This window comes from Triturus cristatus, chromosome 2_2 (assembly GCF_964204655.1).
Source record: "Triturus cristatus chromosome 2_2, aTriCri1.1, whole genome shotgun sequence".
NCBI lineage: Eukaryota > Metazoa > Chordata > Amphibia > Caudata > Salamandridae > Triturus > Triturus cristatus.
Genome location: NC_140582.1, coordinates 1,048,264,310 through 1,048,287,183, shown reverse-complemented (window position 1 = coordinate 1,048,287,183; position 22,874 = coordinate 1,048,264,310). Strand labels below are relative to the sequence as shown.

Here is a 22,874-nt window from a genome sequence, read left to right as displayed (position 1 = left end):
GCAGTGTGTGTGTGTGTGTGCTGCCTAGTTTCAGTGAGGGGCAGGGCTGGGGAATTCCATGAGACAGGCTGGCTGCCAGGTGGTGGGTAGAGAGATTACACCAGGATGGGTGGGAGGAGTGCACCATGACCCTGAATAGACCTGTGCTCTGCCACCACAATGCTGGCTCCGCCCCCTGTGGAGCGGCTGATGTCTCTACCCTGTGCACTGAAAGGAAAGAGCAGAGTCACCACAACAAAGTGCTCTAAAACCGGACTGAGCCAGGCACAGGCCCCCTGGCGACAAAGAACAAAAGAAACTGTGTATAAAAGAAGGAGCCCTGCTCCTAAGAAATCAGATCCTGTTTACGCCAAGAAGAAACTCTGCCTGAAGAGAAGGACCTGGGAAAGCTGCATGGAGGAGTACTGTCTCTAGCCTGAGAGACTGGCCTGTGGTGGGTGCCTTGCTGCAAGAAGGAGAGGAAAAGACTAAGAGAGACTTTTGAATCAACTTGTGCTGTGTGAACAATCTCCAAGGGCTTGCTGGTGAACTTGTCCCTTGAACTGCGCCCCAGGAACAGTGGGCGCTACCCCTCCCTGGAAGAAAGGAAGCTGCTGTGGGTGGATTGCGAACACTGACCCCAGAGAACCTGTGTGCCCCCATCTCTCCGAGCACCGCGACCTCCACCCGACTGTGCTGCTGTGAGCACCGTGACGGCCTGCCCCGCCTGGCCTGAGCAAAGTGAACCGCTGCCCCCTCGAGCCGGAGCTCGCAACGCAAAGATAGACTATCTGACTCCAAGCGCCGAGCCTCTGCGACCCCAGGCCGTAGAGACCACTGCGAGGATCGACCACACTCAGGTTCGCCGCTTCTGGACGACGCTGCAGCGCTGTGCGCTGAAATCGCCCCCGAGCCGCCCCTCCTTCCACCAACCCCGGAGTGAGCCGTGTAAGTCCCGAGGCGCCCCACCCAAGCACCGTGGTCCTCTGTGAAAGAAGATTGCAACCGCGACGTGGGACGCCCCTCCTGAGACTGCTGAGGCCGCCTCGAACTCCCCACCAAGCTTTGAGGTACTGTGTGCCCCTGTACGACGCGTACTTCCAACTGTACGGCGCGTACTCCCACTGTGCGGCCCGGACTGGCTTCCCCGTACGCTGATCCCAGCGAGAAGCGTGAGTAATTGCAGGGGAAGCGGCCCTGAGGGTACGGAGCGTACAGACATCTGTACGGCGCGTACTTTCACCTGGTCGGCCCGGACTGGCTTTCCCGTACGCTGATCCCAGCAGGAAGCGTGAGGAATCGCAGGGGAAGCGGCCTTGGGTGTACGACACGTACCTTCGTCGGTACGGTCCGTACAGCGTACGCCGATTCACGCGGGAAGTGTGAGCAAAGACAGGAAGCGTTCCAAAGAGTGTACCGCCCGTATGAAGAGTGGTACGACGCGTACCAACACCCGTACGAACCGTACGAAGGGTGCTCCGACGCGCACAGGCCCCAAGAAAGTGAATATTGCCCCCAAAGTGTGCCTTTAAGAACTGTGGCCTCCTGAACATTGATAACAAGTAACTGGAACCCTCATGAAAAGTGAAACACTGTATTTTGAAGCCTGCTTGAAGATTCTACTTATAAAGAGCTTTATTTTTTATAAATACAGTCTTGAGTCTCTGTGTGGTGGGTTGGTGGTTATTGTGGGGCACCCTAAATGCTTAACCTCATGCCCTCTGATATCTAGCCTGACTGCTCGCGCCACGTTACCTAGAGGGTGAGCAGGGGTTATTTTTCACGAGTAATCCTTTGCCCTGATTTAGAGGAAAGGGTCCCTGCTTGTCGCAAGCGCATACCTGCGCCAACCAGAGACCCCGGATTCTAACACACACCATTTGCCAGTTTTTAAGTCTGGCTTTAGACAAGACTTGTTGATTTGACTAAAATTATATGCACAATATTCTTACACTAGAGGTTTTCAGCCAGCCCTCTTCATCCATTGTCCTGTTTTTGTAACATTCCTATTTTTCTTCCACTCAGTACAGCATATAGCATGGGGCAGTGGGTAAGCCCACTACAGCGTTTACTAACTTCACTGTGAGTGACTGCATTCTTCCCTTTCACAAAGAGAGTGCCCACCCACAGAGTAGTTGCTTTAGGTGCCAGGGTCGGTTCACCGACAAAATATTGAAACCATAAATATTGTGGGACATAAATATTGTGTCAAAGAAATTAAAACCCAAAAATATCGTTATCCTGTACTTATATATTAACATTAAAAAGTTATATAATGTAAATGAAATATATTTAAATAATTTAAAATTGTATATAAATGTTATACTTAGTTTTTTTAAAACCTCATATATATTTGTAGGTTTAGTTAAATATATATAATTTGAAACTATTATTAAAATAATTATAATTTATATATATATACAATTTACAAAGTTTTTCTAAATTTAAAAAATATAACAAATATATATATATATATATATATATATATATATATATATATATATATATATATATATATATATATATATATATATATATATATATATATATATATATATATATATATATATATTATCTACTGGCGGTCGCCAGTAGATAGTTATAGTTAGGACCGTGTTCCCATAGGAAATCCGCAACATTCTATTTGGAATAACTTTGGCGCCGGTTGACGAATCCTCGCGAAGTTTTCAAAACTAATGGGGCGCTACGCTCCGCTCCTACCCTGAAAGTCTCGGGGGGATTCGTCAAGCGGGGGCTGAGAAAAAAGGGGGGTCCCAAAACGCGTTTTCCCCATGCATTTTCCCATAGGACCTTTAGTCCGAGCTACAGCCCGAACGGCTGCTCCACTCCAGTCTCTGCAACAGTAGAGAGAGAGTAGTTAAATTCAAACAAATAAAATATTTTAACAACTGCATTAAATAACAAAAAATATAAATATTTAAATTTAAAAATACATATATATTTTTCAAATGAAAAAAATTACATATTTAAATTATTACAATGTTTCATAAATATTTTAAATTAAAACAAATATTAATAATATAAATAAAGTACCACACTGTGGGGTCTATTAGGACGGCGGGCGGATAGCTGCCGCCAGTCTGGCTGTCAAAACCCGGATAACCGCCGGTCCGATTGGCAGGTGTGATTTTCCACCTGCCACCTTTTCGCCGGTTGCAAGCGGGCGGAGATGGACCTCTACAATTGTGGCGGATCAGGGGCAAGCACCGCCGGCATGATTATGATGCCGGCGGCAGCCAGCCTTTCCGCGGCCGTGGAACCGCCATGGAAAGGCATGCGGAGACATGTTCCGGGGGCCCATTGCGTGCCCCCAATGTGTTGGGGGGGTGGGTGCACTGGGTACCCCCCTACATTTCCCTGTGCACTGGGTACCCCCCTACATTTCCCTGTGCACTGGTTACCCCCCTACATTTCCCTGTGCCAGGTGACAGGCACTGTGCAGTGCCTGCCACGCATTGCAGGGAGATGCAGGACATGCTCCATTTCACATAGTGGCGGTGAAAAATAAACAACATACACCTAAAATATATCTTAAATTTAGAATAATTACACATTTTATGTAATTAATTATCAATTAAACAATTAATAGTAATTAACTAATAATAAAATAAATATATTTAATTAACTTACCACCCTTTATACTACAAACCCAACAGCATGCACCATATATATAATTAAAGAAATACCTTAATTACATCATTTACATAATTAATTATCAATTCAACAATTAATAAAAATTAACTTATAATAAATTAATTACATTGAATCATCTTCCCAACCCCTACACATAAAAAACACAACAACCCACACCTGATATATAAAGTAAAACATTTCTTAATTACACAATGTACATAATTAATTATCAATTACATAATTATTAATTATTATAATTAGTTTCCTGCACACTTTTTACCCCTAAAAAAACCACAATCTACACCAAAAATATTAATAAACAATACACTATTTACACAAGTTACATAATTACTTATCAATTAAATGATTAATAATAAACATGAATTATTAAATATTTGTAATTAAATTACTTCCCACCCTATACCCCTACAAACCCCACAACCCTCACCTAAAACTTAATAATACGTTAAGTTTTAGGTGAGGGTTATCAGTTAGGCTAACTACACCGTCAGCCTAACTAATTATTAATGCAATATTGATAAAAAATTCATTATTAATTATACTCAAATTACTTCACACCCTGTACCCCTATAGACCCCACAACCCGCTGTGGCACTAAAAATACAAATAATATATTAAATTAAATGTAAAAATAACTAAAAATGTACAAACTATACTAAAAAACATTAACAATAATTATACAAACAATTTATAAAATGTACAATTCAAATCTATTTTAACAAGCATAAAAATAATTGAAAAACGATATTATTAACAATGATATCTTTGTAAATGATATTAACAAGATAGATATTTTTAACATCAATATTACTTACCTGAAAATCGATATTCTTGTCAGCGATATCTTTGTATACAATATTTCTGCTCCTTAATAATATTATTCTTGATATTTAGTCTTTATACTGCCAGGGACTACTACGGCTATATGGGACCAAAAAATATTTAAACTTTTAACCACTGTTTTTTTTAGATTGATGAAGGCCCAGCAGCTTCCACAAAAATGCATTTTTTTCAGACAAGCATGACAAAACAAATCACTCAGAAAGTGAAAATGCAGGCAGCCAACTCCAGGCCTATTAGCTTTGCCAATGCCTGTTTGGAGTCAGGCATCCCCAGCAGCTGTAGACCGGACTGGAACTGAACTTGAAAAGTCATGGCAAATCATAACATTATTCCTTCAGTGAAGAGAATGTTGCTAGGACTTGTTACTCAAAGCATCTATCGATACTTACAAACTATGCTCTTCTGTCATTATTGATTCCCAGGTCAAGACCACGGAGGCAAAGGTGGGCAATTAACCATGCACCACATCCTTTCTTGCTTACACAGGTACAATGTGTGTCATTTGCATAAGATGGAATTTGTATTAAAGGAGAGAATTCAGGGGCCTATTAGGATGGCGGGGCGATCCACCCGCCATCCACGCCTGAATGACCCCCCGCCATATTAGGATGGCAGGGGGGTCCGCGGCGGCCGGGAAGACCGTCCGCCGCTTTTCTGCCCGTCGACGAGTCGACCGGGCAGAAAAGGAGTTGAATATCTATATTACAATGCAGGCGGAGAGCAGCCTTCCAATGGCGGCGTTGCCGCCACGGAAAGGCATGCGGTGTTCGCAGTTGGGGGCCCGTTGCGGTCCCCCAGGATGTTGGGGGGGTGGGGGAGGCACATGGGGGGTACCTATGGTACCCCCTGCATTTGCATGCACAAGGTGGCAGGCACCGCGCCGTGCCTACCACGTTGTGCATGCAAATGCACAACATGCATTTTTCACATTGCGGCGGGTGCTGCTTACAGCACTGCCCGCCGCAATTTGAAAAATGCGGGATGCGCCCACCAGCGTGCCGGGAGCATCCTAATGGTAATGGCGGGACCGCCACACATATAGCAGGCGGTCCCTTTTGTTGTTGCGGTCCACCCGCCATCGTAATTGATCCCTCAGTGTCTTTAACTAGTAAATTATTTCAACTGTTGAATGCTGATGTATTCCTTTTCTCTGTCTTTTTTTCCAGTAATCTGTTACATCGCTACTTTTAAACTAGAAGAACTCGGTCTGCACAATTTTACCAGGATTGTAAAGTCTCAAGATATCTCCAAAATGCACAAGGTACAATCCCAGTTGTACTGTCATTGACATAAAAAATGTGATTAGTCTGAAATGAAAGCCACTCTGTCAAAACAAATATTCTGATGTTAAGCATTCTTGGTCCTCACTACCACCGGTGTTATTTGTCCAGCACACAGTCCATATTGCTTTAGAAATTAACGTTTAGGGCCCAAGATTTTCATTTAAATAGTTGTGTCTTCCTCCTTTTGTTTTTAGATATAACTTTTTATTATTACGGACAAGATTAGACAATCCATAAGGTATGTACAATTACAGTATTATATTGGCACATGGTGGACAACGAACCTGCGAACACATGTTAGTTACTTTCAATTAGTTCTTGACCCACTTGTGGTAGGTCCATTGGATCATCTCTTCTTCTAAATGGTGGGGGGTCATATATTGTTCCCCTATACTCATTCCTTTTTTCCAAGACTTGCATCCACTTAGCGGGGCACCCCCTAGATTCATATATTGCTTTCTCTGCCACCATACACCAGTCCATGTCTTTCCCCCACTCATCCAACGTTGGTGGATCCAGCTCCTTCCATTTCTTTGCTATATTTCTTTTAGCAATCATCAGCCCCTGAGTCACCCATATTCTTTCTTTTGCGGTCAAGTCTGTTGGGCCCCAGATATTCATGAGACTTCATTTGATATTTCTTTTTTTTTAAAGAATTTTATTGAGTTTTTCCCAACCAGTGTACCAATAAACCAATATTACATACAATAGCATCTTGTAAGAGACCCAACCATCATTGTACATGTCAGGAGAAACCGGTTCTTCAACATTTTCTCCCTAACTCCCACACCCACCACCCTCTCTACCCCCCCCCCCCTGTCAGTGTGCCCGCGTCAACCCCCCTTCAGCTTAGGCATTTAGAACCCCGTGTTCCGAGAAAGCCTAACTTAAACCAATAGAAAAGACACTATCATTGTTCTCAAAGGACAGGAGGCTCCATGTTGCCACCCATATGTGCTCTATGCTCCCAACTTGACTATTCGACAATTCTCAATATGTTGTGCAGACGCTGATTCCTCACTGAGTGTACTTAAGTGGCCTCATCCTGAACAGTCTCCCCAGTAGTCCCAGAGGGCCCCACCCTAGGCTCCACACTCTGGTCCATGTCTACAGGAGCCCTGTCCCCCTCGTCCAGCTCCTCCGGAGAACGAAGCCCCTCTACTAAAGCTCCCCACGCCCTTGCAGCGTCCAGTGCCTTGTCATTAGAGGCACGCCTGGCCAATTGTAGACGAAGCGTCCCTTCACTCCCTGCCCAGGACAAGAAACTCGCCTTCCACCTCCGAAAGCTAGGTCCAGCCCTTGCCTTCCAATGCATGGTGAGCTCCCTCTTCGCCATTATCAGACCCAAATCATAAAATTTGCTCATAATTTTAGTACTGGGGGTGTGCGGAAACAGAAGCAAAAGGCAAGTCCCATCTCCACTTCCAGCTCGTGCTCAGTCACTTGATTCAAACACGCCACCACATCTGCCCAATAAGAGCCTAATCCCAGGCAGGACCAAAACATGTGACCAAAATCAGCACCTTCTGCATTGCACCGGGGACACGGCGAGTGGGACCCTCCAAAATACTGTAAAACGGAGTTAAGTAAGCCCTGTGGAGAGTGTAAAATTGGACCAATTGAAACCTAGCATTGCGCGTGCCCTTCCAGGCCCGCCGCAACAACTGCGGCCACGTCGTCTCAGGAATGGGCCTACCAAGATCTCCCTCCCATTTACCTCGCAAGGTATCCAGGGGTGGAAGCCTCTCCGTGGACAGCCGCCTATATAGACAGGTGATGGCCTTGAATGTACCCGCCGCCATAGTGACGTATTGACACCCCAATGAAGTTGGGGGTTCCAACAGTCCCATCTTCCATTGTTTCTGAATCCCCGACACCAAGGCGGCGTGTAAAAGATAATCCCCCCTCGGCAGATCGAAAGCCCTCTGCAAATCCTGGAATGGCAACAAGACACCATCCCTGTATAAGTCCCCAATCATGTGGACCCCACACTCTTCCCAGCCAGCCAACGCCGACCAATCCCCGCCATGAGGGAGGGCCGTGCACATGCCCAAAGGAATTTCCGGGGCATATGGGACCACGAAGCCTGCCCGTTTCTGACTGCGAGTCCAGCATAGCCGGAGTGTGCGCTCCTCGAGGGTGAGCTGGTCCAGCCTGATTTTTTGCCGAAGCACAATGAATGACAACACATGTCGAGGGATGACTCTACCCTGTGGACCATCAGGGCCTCTAAACTCACTCGCCACGGCCTGTGTAAGCTACTGCAGCTGTGCCGCCAAGTAGTACCACTCAAAATCTGGGGCCGTCAGCCCCCCCTCCTCCCTCGGCCTCATCAGAGTGACCAGTGCCACCCGCCGTCTGCCAGATCCCCAAATAAACCCTGTCATCAGTGCCCAAAGCGTCTTAAAAAAGGAGACCGGGATCCATATCGGCAAGGTACGGAAGAAGTAGAGCAACCGTGGCAGCGCTACCATCTTCAGCAGCGCTACACGCCCAGCTACCGAAAGAGGGAGAGTGCGCCAGAACTCCATACTACCCTTGAGCCCCCTCAGCGCGCCACCCACATTCCCCTCAAAAAGGTCGGTGGGAGCGTGAAATATGCGGACGCCCAGATACGGTAAGCAGGCAGGTTCCCACCTCAGGTCTTCAAGCGCCAAGGGCATCTAAACTTCAGGGGACAAAGGAAACAGGCAGGTCTTAGTCCAATTCACCTGCAACCCCGACAAGCGGCCAAACTCCCGGAGCAGGGCTCTGGCGCCCCGTAGGGAATCCCCCGCATCAGCCAGATACAACAGGGGGTCATCCGCGTACAGGGATATGTGATTGAGCTCCCCGCGTTGCGGAACACCCTCATAGAAATGCCCCTGTCGGGCATGCGCCGCAAGAGGTTCAATCGCCAGCGCAAACAAAAGTGGGGATACAGAACAACCCTGGCGAGTGCCTCACTCCACCTGGCAAGCCGCTGAGATAGTGCGTCCCGTACGAACCCTAGCTGTGGCGGAGCTATATAACAAGCTGGTCCAACGCACAAAATGATCACCCAGGCCAAACCCCTTCAACACCCGGAACAGATACGGCCACTCCACACTGTCGAATGCCTTTTCGATGTCCACCGACAGCACCACGGCCTCCGACGAACCTTCCCCTCTTTCCCCCAGGATCCGCACCAACCGCCGAATGCACGTCGCAGTATTCCTAGTGGGAATGAAACCCGATTGATCCGGGTGTACTAGGGTGCTCATGTGACCCAAGAGTCGCGTGGCCAAAATCTTACTGAGGATCTTCTAGTCAACCGAGAGCATGGAAAGCGGCCGGTATGCCGTCCTGGAGGTGGGGACCCCACCCTTCTTCAGCAACAGCACTATGATCGCTTCTCTCGTAGTGAGCGGCAGCCTACCCAGGTCCCACGCCTCTCTGAACACCGACTGCAAACGCGGTGCCAGAATGTCCAAATACGCTGCATAGAACTCCACCGGGAGTCCATCAGCCCCTGGAGTCTTTCTCCGGGCCATGTGTTTAACCGCTGCCCTGATTTCTCCCAGGGAGATAGCTGCCCCCAATGTAGTGCCCTGTTCCGGGTCCAAGTGTGGCAACCCTGCAGCCTCTAAATAATCGTCCAGACCATCGGGCAGGTCCCTCATCCTACTCTGGTACAGCAGCGTGTAATAATCCAGGAATTGGTCATTGACCTCCTTTTGCGAGTAGACCAGGCCCCCTGCTGGTGTAGACAGCGACACTATTGGGGATCCCCGGACAGCCGGATTAGCCAGCCAGGCCAGTAACGACCCTACTTTGTCCCATTCAGCGTGTGCTCGTACCATGTATTCTTTATAGTCATAGCAGCGAAGCCGCTCAACCTGAGTGGCCACCTCCTCTTGCGCCGCCAACACCTCCTCCCGGGCGCCCCCATCTGTGTGGCCATCGAGTTCCGCCTGGCGCAGCCGAACCTCAGCCCGGTCAATGTCCTGCAGCAGCACCTTACGCGTCCCAGCGACGGACGAGATGCAAATCCCTCTCACCACCGCTTTAAGCGCATCCCATTCATGAGCTCTGCTCGTCGCCGTCCCCGAGTTGTCTAAAAAGTAGCGCTCTACGCCCTCCCCTAGCTCTGCATTAAACACGGGATCTTCCAGCGTCACCGGATTCAAACGCCACGTCGGGATCACTTGCCGCTGCTGCGACCAGAGTATCATTATCAAACAGGGGTTGTGGTCCGAGAGTGTCTTTGCCAGATACTCGCTATGGCGCGTGAGTTCCAGGGCTTCCTGGGTACATAAAAAGCCATCAAGCCGAACATGTAAATCATGCGGCGCTGAGTAGAATGAATAGTCCCTGTCTAACGGATGTTGTACCCGCCAGGCATCCACAAGGCCCCACGCTTCCTGCCAGTCCCTTCTCACCCTGGCCACTCTGCGTACCGCCGACTGAGCCAGCGGGGGGTGAGAACGATTCAACTCCACATCAGTGACAGAATTAAAGACCCCCCCGAGGAACACCGTACTAGAAACGACGCCAGCCTCCCAGAAAGCCGCGCAAAGAATGCGGTGTGGTCGGAATTCGGGCCATAGACACTGCAGAATGTCACATCTCGGCCATCTAGACGGCCGAACACCAACACAAACCTCCCCTCCGGATCTACCAGCGTGTTCATGGGTTTGAAGGGAACCCCGGACCGCACCCAAATTAAAGTCCCTCTAGCAAATGCAGAAAAAGTAGTGTAAAATAACTGTCCCCTCCATCTCCTCTGCAACGCCTGGTCAATGTGTGTTTCCTGCAAAAAGGCCACCTGGATCCCCCTGCGGACCAAATATGCATGCACTTTATAACGTTTTCTCATGGAATTCAGCCCTCGCACATTCCAAGTGACAAATTTTAATTCAAGTCGGGTCGCCATATAGAAGGACACAACATAACACAATCCAATGCAGCCTAGCGGGCACACTGACAACCCTTGCAAAACATCCCCCTCCCTCCCTTCCCCAGAACAGGCTCTAAACCATAGTTACCCATTGTCGTATTGGGTCCCTGGACAGGGAAATGAGCCGCGGCACACAAGATTATGGGGTTTCTGTTCTTTATTGAGTTGTATGAAAGACAACGTGGAGGTGCGTGTGACAACGTCTTCCCACTCTTTCTTCTTCTTGTGGATCGCCTCCTACTGGTTCCGGCTCTCCCTCCGATTCCCTCCGGATGTTAATATGGGAAGACAACAAAACAAAAGGGACACACGGGTGAGATGAAGTCCGTCGGAATAGAAGGAAGAAGGACTAAGGGAGTGTGGGATCACCGGGGCTGCCACCACGTTATATTCACAAGCAAAAAATGAAGGAATATTCGTAGAGCAATGTGAGGGGATAAAGGCGGAAAAGTAACGGTATCCAAAAAATAACACTCACACCCCCGTGACCTCCCCGACTCCCACTATCCAGTCCCTCCCCGTGGAAATGCAAAACCCAGGACTCGGTCCCGTACCTTTCCCAGCCACGCTCCTCCAGGAACGTGGCGGGGCGAATCGCGTTGCCGTAGGCCTCCTGGCTCTCCAGTCTCTCCGATTCCGCTCTCCCCAGCCGCTCCACCGTCCTTCGCTCTCCTCTCTTCACCGCTCTCCCCAGCCGCTCCACCGTCCTTCGCTCTCCTCTCTTCACCGCCTCTGACTCCCTCCGACACTCGCTCTCGCTCTTCTCCTCCGCTCCTTCCTCCTTCCTCCGGCTCTCGCGCCTCTGTCGTCTTCCGGGTTTCCTTTACTCTCCAGTCCGTTTTCTGATTGGTCTACGGCTGCTGACGCCGGACCTGCCCATCCTGCCTCCTTAAAGCTCCAGTCCACTTTAAAGGAGCCGTCAGTGTCCTGTGGCCGGGGTGGAAACGAAGAATCGTTAATGTCTCCACCCCGACCTTCCTCGGTAGCGACTCCGTGACAAATCCCCCCCCCTGGAATACCCCGATCGGGGGAACAAGTAAAGCAGGAGTGGAAATCAGCGCTCCCTTGTAGTGTCCCTTTGCGATGACGGACGTCTATTTGGTAGGGTTGTAAAGCCAAAAACCAACGTAGTATACGTTCATTATGTCCCCGGTTTCGCTGTAGCCAGGTGAGGGGGGCATGGTCTGTATAAAGAACGAAGGGTCTGCCCTCCAGATAATACCGGAGCTTGTCCACCCCCCACTTAACTCCCAGACATTCTTTTTTCACAGTTGAGTACGCCTGCTCTCTTGGAAATAGTTTTAGGCTCAGATAAAGAAGGGGTCGCTCCTGTCCCTCCTCATATGTTTGTGAGAGCACCGCTCCAATCCCAACACCCGAGGCATCCGTCTGTAGAATGAATGGTTTAGTAAAGTCCGGGGTCATTAGTACCGGGGAGGTGGTAAGTGCGGTCTTTAGGGCCCGAAAGGCCCGCTCTTCCTGCTCAGTGGGGGCACGTAACCGGGGAGAGGGATGTGTTTTTTTCAGAAGATCGGTAAGTGGTCCTGCTAAATCAGCAAACTGGGCTATGAACCTACGGTAGTACCCTACCAAACCTAAAAAGGCTCGTAAGTCCCATTTAGTCTGGGGATAGGGGACGGCTAGTATAGCGGCCACTTTCTCAGATTGCGGGGCGATATGTCCCTCCCCCAAGAGATACCCTAGGTATCTAACCTTCCGAAAGGCCACCCTCGATTTTTTTTGCGTTAATGTGAAGATTGGCCTGTCTAAGACTGTCAAAGATGCCTCCCAAGTGTACCAGGTGGTCTTCCCAGCTCTTGCTAAACACTACGGTATCGTCTAAGTAAGCTGCCGAGTATCGTAGATGTGGAGTCAAGAGAGTATCCATTGCTCTCTGAAAAGTGGCTGGTGCTCCATGCAATCCAAAAGGGAGCACAGTGAAATGATAGTGGCCTGAAGGTGTGGAAAAGGTGGTTTTCTCTTGGTCATTGGGGGACAGTGGGATCTGCCAGTACCCCTTAGTGAGGTCTATGGTTGTTATGTAACTGGCCTCACCAAGGCGTTCAACAAGTTCGTCCACTCTAGGGAGGGGGTAGGCGTCCTGTTTAGACACCCGGTTTACGGCCCTGAAGTCAATACAAAATCGGATGCTGCCATCCGGTTTTGGCACTAGGACCACGGGAGAACACCAGTTGCTATGTGACGGGACGATTACTCCGGATTTTAACATTCGGGATATTTCCTCTTGAAACGCCACCCTTCGGGCTTCGGGTATCCTATAGGGCTTCTGTTTCACCACAACCCCTGGAGGAGAGGAGATTGTGTGTTCTGCAAGGTGTGTTCTCCCTGGTTGGTCGGAGAAGATATCAGAGTATCTTAACAGTAGAGCGTGGATTTGTTCCCCTTGTGAGGCCGTTAGATCAGGGTTAATGGGGGTTTCGTTGACGGTGTGGGGCGTGTAGGAGGCCATAGACACCGTATGTGTTAGGGACAGAGGGGGTCCTAACCACTTTTTCAAGAGATTAATGTGGTACATTTGGGTTTTCTTTCCTGATAACTGTAGGATGTAGGTGGTTTTTCCTATCTTCCTGAGTATCTGAAAAGGGCCTTGCCATTCCTTTTTTTGCTTGTGGGAGGAAGTAGGTAATAATACTAGCGCCCAGTCCCCTATGTCTAACTCTCTCCACTTGGTGCCCCGGTCATAGAACGTTTTATGTTTGACTTGACTCACGGCTAACTGGTTCTGAGCTAAAGAGCGGAGCTTATGCAACCTAGTTTGTAGTTGTTGGGTATAGTCGAGTAGGGCTTCGGCTTCTTGTAGTCCCTCCCTCTCCCAACTGTCCTTAGTGATTTCAAGCAGGGTTCTTGGTTTACGGCCGAAGAGCAATTCAGAGGGAGATGCTCCTAAACTGGCTTGTTTTTGGCTACGTAGTACAAATAGGGCTAATGGAAGTAGCTGGTCCCAATGCTTACCATCCCCAGACAGGAGTTTCTTTAAGGTAAGCTTAAGGCTGCCGTTATAGCGTTCTACCAACCCATCTGTCTGGGGATGATAAACTGATGTTTTTATATGTTTTATACCCAATTGGTCACATACATGTTTCATTAGTCTAGAGACGAAAGGGGTTCCCTGATCGGTAAGGATCTCTCTAGGGAACCCCATTCGTGAAAACACCTCTACAAGTCTTTGGGCAATAGCGGCGGAGGTAGCAGCCCTTAGTGGGAAGGCTTCTGGATATCGTGTAGCATAGTCTATTACTACCAAGGCATACTGGTGTCCACGCCCCGATTTGGGTAAGGGCCCTATAAGGTCCATCCCTAGTCTATCGAAGGGAGTGCCAATGATGGGTAGGGGATGGAGGGGGACTGGAGGAGGGATGTAAGGATTACGCCGCTGACAAACCTGACATTCTTGACAATATTTTTGGAATTGGGCATATACCCCCGGCCAAAAGAAATGTTGTAAAATGGACTGTCCTGTTTTTTCTGCTCCTGAATGACCAGCCAACAGATGCGCGTGAGCAAAAAAAAGGATTTGGTCCCTGAACCCTGCAGGGACCAACAGTTGTGGTACCGCACCATGTTTAGCTAGTCTATAGAGTAGTCCGTTTTGTTCGATGAACGTGGGGTAGACTCTATCTTGAGGGTCTCGGGGTTCTCGGGCTTTTTGCCAAGCATGAGTGAGACTAGCATCGTTCAGTTGGGCTGTTCGAAAATGGTTGTCTCTCGCCCACGGTTCAGGGGTAAGGAAAATGTCATGGTTGGGGGGTCTCAGGGCTTCTTGCATCATTGGAGTGAAACACGGGTTATCTATCCCTATGATTAGTTGTTCGGGAAGAAATTCCAAGACCCCCACCACCACCTCCAACTGTACTCCGAACTCGGTCCCCAAGGTAAGTTTAGCTACAGGATACTCTTTCACATCCCCGTGTATACACCTAATATGGACAGTTCTACCGGATATAAGGCAAGAGGGGCTTATCAATTCCTGTCTCATCACGGAGTGTTTACAGCCTGAGTCCAGGAGAGCCCTTATCACCCTCCCATTGAGGTGCACACTTATGTAGAACACAGGCCCGGTTTCTTGGGCGAAGAGGATAGAGCGGGGTGCATAGCTCACATCCATGGGTTCTTCTTCTATTTCTCGTTTTTGCGACAATATCCTGCTATGTGTCCCCACTCTCCGCAATCATAACATTGGGGCCCGGAGTATGTCGGGATGTCCATACGAGCCATGCGGGGATGGGGTGGTATGGGTTTCGGGACTTTCTTTTCTGTTTTTCCGGAGATACCAATCCGATTGTTTTTTTCTTGTTCTCTGACGGGGGCTCGTCCTTGAGCCCGGGCAAAGGAAGTCGCCATCTCGATGGCTTGTTCCAGCGTTAACCCGGCATGTTGTCTTAGCCAGCGCTGGGTTGCATAGGGGAGTGCTTCCAAGAATTGCTCAAGATAAATTTTATTCATCACTTCTTCTAGGTTGCCTTCCTGGGGTTTAAGCCATAAGTCTGCTGCCCCTTTGAGTTTGTAAAACAATGTTTTTTGCAATTCTCCCGCTATTCCCCTTTCCTGACGGAACCGCAGTCGATGTGTTTCGTCGTCTACCCCCAGCCTATCCAGGATATACTGTTTCACTAGTGTATAGGTAGTGGTCCCGTCTTTGTTTATCATTTGGTAGGCCGCTTGGGCGTCCCCTGTCAAGAGAGGAGCGAGGTAGAAGGGCCACCGTTCTCCTGGCCAAGCACTGGCCCTCGCGGCCCTTTCAAAATTAAGAAAAAACGCCAGTGGGTCATCCCCCGGTACAAACCTTTGTAGAGGGACTACGGTCCCAGGTGGGTTGCTGGCCCTACCCTGTCCTAACGTGGCTAACAATTGTGCATGTCCTTCAGCCAGTTTTATCATTGTATCTGCTTGATTCTGCAACGCAGTTGTGAAGACGGCGCGGTCGGCCTCTGCCTGACTAGAGGTTTTTTCCACAGCCCACTCTAGTTTAGCCTGGCCCTCCTTCATTTGGTGTATCAGGGCCTCCATCCTTTATCGGACGGGGTTCTTTTGGCTCCTATCTGGCTCGCCACTTGTCGTATTGGGTCCCTGGACAGGGAAATGAGCCGCGGCACACAAGATTATGGGGTTTCTGTTCTTTATTGAGTTGTATGAAAGACAACGTGGAGGTGCGTGTGACAACGTCTTCCCACTCTTTCTTCTTCTTGTGGATCGCCTCCTACTGGTTCTGGCTCTCCCTCCGATTCCCTCCGGATGTTAATATGGGAAGACAACAAAACAAAAGGGACACACGGGTGAGATGAAGTCCGTCGGACTAGAAGGAAGAAGGACTAAGGGAGTGTGGGATCACCGGGGCTGCCACCACGTTATATTCACAAGCAAAAAATGAAGGAATACTCGTAGAGGAATGTGAGGGGATAAAGGCGGAAAAGTAACGGTATCCAAAAAATAACACTCACACCCCCGTGACCTCCCCGACTCCCACTATCCAGTCCCTCCCCGTGGAAATGCAAAACCCAGGACTCGGTCCCGTACCTTTCCCAGCCACGCTCCTCCGGGAACGTGGCGCGGCGAATCGCGTTGCCGTAGGCCTCCTGGCTCTCCAGTCTCTCCGATTCCGCTCTCCCCAGCCGCTCCACCGTCCTTCGCTCTCCTCTCTTCACCGCTCTCCCCAGCCGCTCCACCGTCCTTCGCTCTCCTCTCTTCACCGCCTCTGACTCCCTCCGACACTCGCTCTCGCTCTTCTCCTCCGCTCCTTCCTCCGGCTCTCGCGCCTCTGTCGTCTTCCGGGTTTCCTTTACTCTCCAGTCCGTTTCTGATTGGTCTATGGCTGCTGACGCCGGACCTGCCCATCCTGCCTCCTTAAAGCTCCAGTCCACGTTAAAGGAGCCGTCAGTGTCCTGTGGCCGGGGTGGAAACGAAGAATCGTTAATGTCTCCACCCCGACCTTCCTCGGTAGCGACCCCGTGACACCCATCCAAACACAGACCCAACGAAGGAAAATACCCTGGTAGCTACCAGAGTCTCACAGTAAGTGTGAGGTAGAGGGGGTGACCCAGCACCAAGACGAGCCGGACAGCGATCTCACCAGCCCAGCCTATAGGTCGGGCCTCAAATGTCGGATTCCCCTCCTCCCGGCAGTGTCCTGCCCCCAGCGACCCCCCCGGTTAGGAACCCCCCCCCCCCCAAAACCGCTCCCCGTCCGAGCCAGGAACCAGGCCCCCCACTATCTTCAGCAGAACTATACCCACTCCCCACTTTGCCACAAAGCAGCTACTGGCGCGCCTCCCCTTACTGTACACAGATTGAAGACAGGCATCGTCACTCGTCCAACAGGCCATCGGCAGTTCTTGGTGTAACCTCTGGTAGACGTCCGACGTCTTCCCCATAACCCTCCGGCCCCTCCGACCCCACCCCTTCGGAGCCCCGCCGAGATCCTGAATCCGCTAGCGAGGCCTCAGTCGCCGCTCCAGAAATGATGGAAACCGCCTGTAGAGCCGCTTGCCTCTCCAGCTCCGTCTGAGAGGTCGACGGTGACTGTCCACTCGCCACACGTTTCCTGTTTCGGCGGCCCCGTCGAGGTTTTGGCTGGGTCCCAACCTCTGGTTCCCGCTGTCCAGCGCCGTCCCCACCCGCGCGGTACTGCTCTATCCAGTGCCATGCGTCGTCTGGCGCGTCAAAGAAAGTAGCAGTCCCGTCCACCATCACCTTCAAACGTGCCAGAAAGAACAGAGCATACTGTATCCCCTCCGCACGAAGGGCCTTCTTAATTGTCATAAAGGAAAAGCGGCTCCGCTGGACCTCCTGGGAGTAATCAGGGTAAAGGGAGACTGAGGCATTGTCCACTCTGTATGGGCCAGATGTCCGGGCATTCCGCAGTATTAGGTCACGGTCCCTGAAATGCAGCAGGCGTGCGACCACCGGCCTAGGGGGACGGCCCAAAGCCGGCGGGGGGGCCGGCACTCGGTTACCTCTCTCAAGGGTATGGAACTGCGATAATCCTTCTGGCGTCTCCACCTCTCACAGCCACTTTTCCAGGTAGTCGACCATGTTGTCCCCTTCAATTTTTTCGGGCAGGCCCACCACCCGCACGTTGTTGCGCCTGTTGTGCCCTTCTGCCTCTTCGGCCCTCTTCTCCAGCAGCTGCACTCTGCGCGACAAGTCACCCAACAATGCTTCCGTCGCCTTCTGGGCAGGTTCCAGTGTCTCAAGCTTGAGTTCCGTGCTTTTGACGCGGTCAACCAGTTTCCCATGATCAGCACGAATAGTCCAAGGCTCGTGGACACCTGCGCTATATAGTGGCGTAGTGCCTCCCTCGTGTCCGATATGGCCTTGAGTATTTGTTCCAGTTGCTGCTGCTGTAGCCCCGCCACCAGGGTTCCAGCTGGGTCTTGATCCTGAGAGTCGAGTGGGTCCTCCACGTGATCAGTCTGTGCCGCACCCGGAACGCGCAGCGGCTTCCCCATGGCCTGAAGGCAAGAGCAGCGATCCAACTCAAAGGGCGATCAGCACGCTGGACGCTCCGGCGAAGAAAAGGAAACATCCGGCTGCAGTCAGGTGCCGGTTATTTTGTATCCAGGTCGGAAGTGCAAGCGGAGAACAGCGTTCGGGTAGGGGTGCTCTGCACCAAAACTGTGGTTCTTTGCTGGCTTCTGTCGTTCAGACATTCGTTGGTTGTTTCTGCTGTAACAAGGCGAGGTTCGTCTTGTCTTTCAGGGTCCGAGTACAGTGGCCCCGTTGGATGCCGCATTGAGGCGTGCGGGGTCGCCATTCTCCGTGTTGGTTTGGTCCAGCACTCCTCGCGAAGGGGAGCTTGTCTTTGTTTGTCCCTGCCCTAAATTTCCGTGGCCCCGTTGGAAGCCGAACTACGGCGTGCGGGGTCGCAAACACCTAGGTCCGGTGTTCACTCCGGTCATTGCTCTCAATTGACACACAATAGGGCGGAGGGCTTTAACTTTCGGAAAGCGATATTCCCGCATTGGTGTTGTGGGAGTACTATATAGTCGCCTCAGGGACAGCATCTTATCGTTCTTGTATATTGTGAACTCTGCCTGTTGGTAGTATAACAGTGTGACAGAGGTTCGTCTTGAGAACCCGTGGGGGCGACCAGGAGAAGTATCCTGTTCATTGCCCTGCTGCATTTTATGTGTGTTCGTTTGTACTCCATACAGGGGTGGAAAGGTGACTGCTGGCATACATCCTTCCCCCCTGTACTGAGAAGAATCCTGAGTTCATGGTAGGTCCTTTAGCTGAGGGGAGTTACGAGGGTGCATGCATAATACGACCTCTGCTGATTAGTATCTTGTCTGTAGGGTTCCAGTTGCCTTGCGAGCAGGTCATTCCAGTCTCCTGTTCCCCGAGAGCATTCTTTCTTTTACAGGTAAAAGGGGGAGCTAGGGAAGAACGGGGTGATAGAGAGAGAGATAGGGGCTGATGTAACCATTGCATGTTGTTCTTTCTCTTTCAGATCTCCCTCCCAGCTGTCCCCTTCCTTTCCTTCCCTCGCCTGATCACCCTTCTGTGTCTGTTATATATCTATCAGACCAAGGGGTTATCGGGAGGTGGACCCCTTACAGCATCGTGCGACTCTGAGGACACTTGGACGGCGACAAAATAACCGGCCCACGGATAACTGTCCTCCCAGTCGCACGGTGGGATGGCCACCTTTGAGGATGTTATAGCTGCGTTGGCCTTGTTGCAGGCTGAGGTAGCTGCCTCTAGAACAGAAACAGCAACACTACAGGCGCAGGTAGATCGCATGGAACGCAATCCCTTTGATGCAGGCTTACCCCGCGCCACCCCTACGGCTCCCGTTGTTGTGGAGATTCCCACGCCAGTACCATTAGCTACTCCTGAAAGGTTCAGCGGGGAAGGCGGGAAGTTGCAAGTCTTTCTCACGCAAGTAATGTTACATTTTACCTGTAGGGCTAGGGCGTTTAACACAAACCATTCAAAGGTCGCCTTTCTTCTCTCGTATTTATCTGGGGACGCAGCTCAATGGGCAGTCCCGCTGGTGAGAAGAGACGATCAGCTCCTATATGATTGGAATGCATTTCTGGAAGAATTCGAGAAAACATTCAACCGTCGAGCCGCCACGCTCTCGGCCGACAGAGATCTGCTAGAATTGCGACAAGGCAATAGGGATGTTATCTCCTATATTAACGATTTTAGGAGACTGATCACTGAAACCGAGTGGCCAGAAGAGAAGCAAGCGGCTCTTTTCCATCAAGGGCTAAGCGAAGACCTGAAGGATGTGGTGGCGCAGATCGACCCGCAACCGGTCACCTGTGACGCACTCATCAGTTTGGTGTTAAGGTTGGATCATCGCCTAAGCATGAGAAAAGGGGACCACAGACGGCGGGAGAGACCGGTGCCTACTGTGGAACCTACTAGGGCAGCAAACCACCCTGGTTCCTCAAAAACCGAGCCTATGGAAATTGGAGCCGTCCGTTCCCCGCTCACCTCCGAAGAACGAGAGTATAGGCGGAAGAGAGGCCTATGCTTGTATTGCGGACGGAAGGGGCATTTCATTCGCGAATGCAGTCTGCGGCCCAAAGCTCCACGACCGGAACAGAAAGCTGCGGTTACAAGAACCACCCTCTCGGAGGCGGGAAACGCTCCAGCTTAAAGGAGGATGAAGGGAATCCTTTGAGCGCACTGTACATCCCTTCGTTGGAAGACTTGAAGACCAAGGAAAGAAGCCATTTTTATGTGGACGTGCACATCTTGGTGCAAGACAGGTGGTTGCCAGTCCGGGCGTTATTGGATTCTGGGGCCACGGGGTGTTTTATGGACCAAGATCAGGTGGTACGGCTCGGAATAACGTTACAGGAGAAAAGCATGCCGGAGATGGTGTTTGCGGTTGATGGAAAAATGTTGGATTCAGGACCGGTGAGATACCATACAGGACCTTTATCGGTAAAACAGGGGACGGAGCACCAGGAGTTGATTTCCTTTAACGTTATTCCAGCACCCCATTACGGAGTGATACTAGGGTTGCCTTGGTTATGCCTCCACAACCCTCTCATAAATTGGCTCGAAAAAACCCTGCAGTTTACATCCGACTACTGTCTAGCGAACTGCAACGTTCCCGCAAGAAACCCTGCCATGTCATTGGCAACTTGTTACCAGGTGGCGACCGCAGTCGAACAAGCAGTAACATTACCCGAGGTCTATAAAGAATACAACGATGTTTTCAACGAGGACAACGCCGAAGTACTGCCGCCCCACAGGGCGTACGATTGCCAAATAGACCTGATACCTGGGGCGGTCGTTCCCGCGGGACGGGTGTATGCCCTAACGGAGCCAGAACATAAGTACCTCAGGGAGTATTTGGATAAGTATTTGGGCCTGGGGTTTATAAGAGTGTCAAAATCCCCAGCAGCGTCGCCTCTCTTCTTCATTCCTAAGGCCAATGGCGAACTTCGCGCGTGCGTGGACTACAGGGCGTTAAATGCCATTACCGTGAAGAACCGGTATCCGCTACCACTAATCAACGTTCTGTTGGAGCAGGTAAAAGAGGCAGCGATCTACACGCGATTAGATCTGAAGGGGGCATACCATTTAGTCCGAATGAGGAGAGGGGACGAATGGAAGACTGCGTTTAAAAGCAGATTCGGACTCTATGAGTACTTAGTTATGCCCTTCGGGCTATGCAATGCCCCCGCGGCCTTTCAATTCTTCCTAAACGATGTGCTCCGCGAATATCTGGACCACTTTGTCATAGTGTACATCGATGACATTTTAATCTACTCCCAGGACACCAGGGAGCATACGCAACATGTAAAAACCATCCTTCAAACTCTACGAAAACACCACTTATTTTGCAAAATCAGTAAGTGCGAGTTTGGGGTGACGTCTGTGGAATTTCTAGGGGTGAACCTCACGCCCTGGGGGCAGGAAATGTCAGAAAGGAAGGTATTGGCAGTTAAACAATGGCCTACTCCCCACAACCTCAGAGATGTACAGTGTTTCTTGGGGTTTGCCAACTTCTATCGTCGCTTTATCCACCACTTCTCAGACTTGGCAACCCCTCTCACTCAGCTGTTGCGCAAGAAGGCGGTGTTCCAGTGGACCGCTGGGGCCCAAAAGGGTTTCGATGAGCTAAAAGAGGCGTTTTCTACGGCCCCGGTGTTGGCTCATGCACACCCGGAATATCCATTCATCGTGGAGGCCGATGCCTCCGACACAGCATTGGGAGCGGTGTTATCCCAGAGACATGTCGAAACAGGGCAACTGCATCCAGTGGCATACATGTCACGAAAATTGAATTCCGCGGAGTGCAATTACAACATCGCCGAAAAAGAACTACTTGCCATCAAAGACGCCTTCAGTGAATGGAGGCATCATCTCATGGGTGCCAGACACGTGGTTACGGTATATACCGACTACAGGAACTTACAGTTCATGACGGCAGCGAGACACCTAACCCCCCGTCAACTAAGGTGGACTCTCTTTTTTGCGGGATATAACTTTCTTGTTACTTATAGGCCTGGAAAGGAAAACAAAAAAGCAGACGCTTTATCCCGGCAAGCTTCCCAGGCCACTCTCCCTAATTCACCTAAAGGAGCCATCATCAGCCCTGAACACGTGATAGGGGCGACGTGCACAGATCCGTTCTTGAGAAGTGTATCCCGGAACGTCCAGACAAACCGATGGAAAACCTGGCTGAGAAGCAATCCCAGCTGGAGCTTGATTCATGACATACCGATACGGGGAAAGCAGATACTTCTGCCCATTCGGGCCTTACGTCTTCAAGCATTCAAATGGTGTCATATTCTACCCTGCGCAGGTCACAACGGTAGAGAGAAAACCCTTGACAGGGTCCTGAGGCAATTCTGGTGGCCTTCGGTACGGGAGGATGTGGGCACTTGGGTGAAGGAGTGCAGAGTATGCAGTCAAATGAAGGCCTCACATTCCAAACCAGCAGGTTTGCTACAACCGCTCCCCACACCTAATCTCCCGTGGGAAAACATTTTGGTGGACTTCATCGTGGGAATGCCTAGCAACAAGGGATGTACCGTTATCACGGTCATAGTGGACTATTTAACAAAGATGGCACACTTCGTAGCCTGTGAGAAAATACCCACGTCAGGACAGTTGGCACATATACTACTAGTGAACGTGGTCCGCCTACACGGTCTGCCTCGGAGGATTGTCTCAGACCGCGGAAGCCA

At 50.4% G+C, this 22,874-nt stretch overlaps 1 protein-coding gene across 2 annotated transcripts in view; it reads left to right on the top strand.

Annotated features, from left to right (window-relative positions):
• The window catches only part of CFAP99 (cilia and flagella associated protein 99), a 545,884-nt gene that overhangs the window by 113,043 nt on the left and 409,967 nt on the right, over positions 1-22,874 (top strand). For both annotated transcript variants that reach the window (XM_085643346.1, XM_085643347.1), the window contains exon 4: positions 5,664-5,758. In XM_085643346.1, the coding sequence (XP_085499472.1) occupies positions 5,664-5,758 (95 nt within the window). The remainder of the gene's footprint in view (positions 1-5,663; positions 5,759-22,874) is intronic.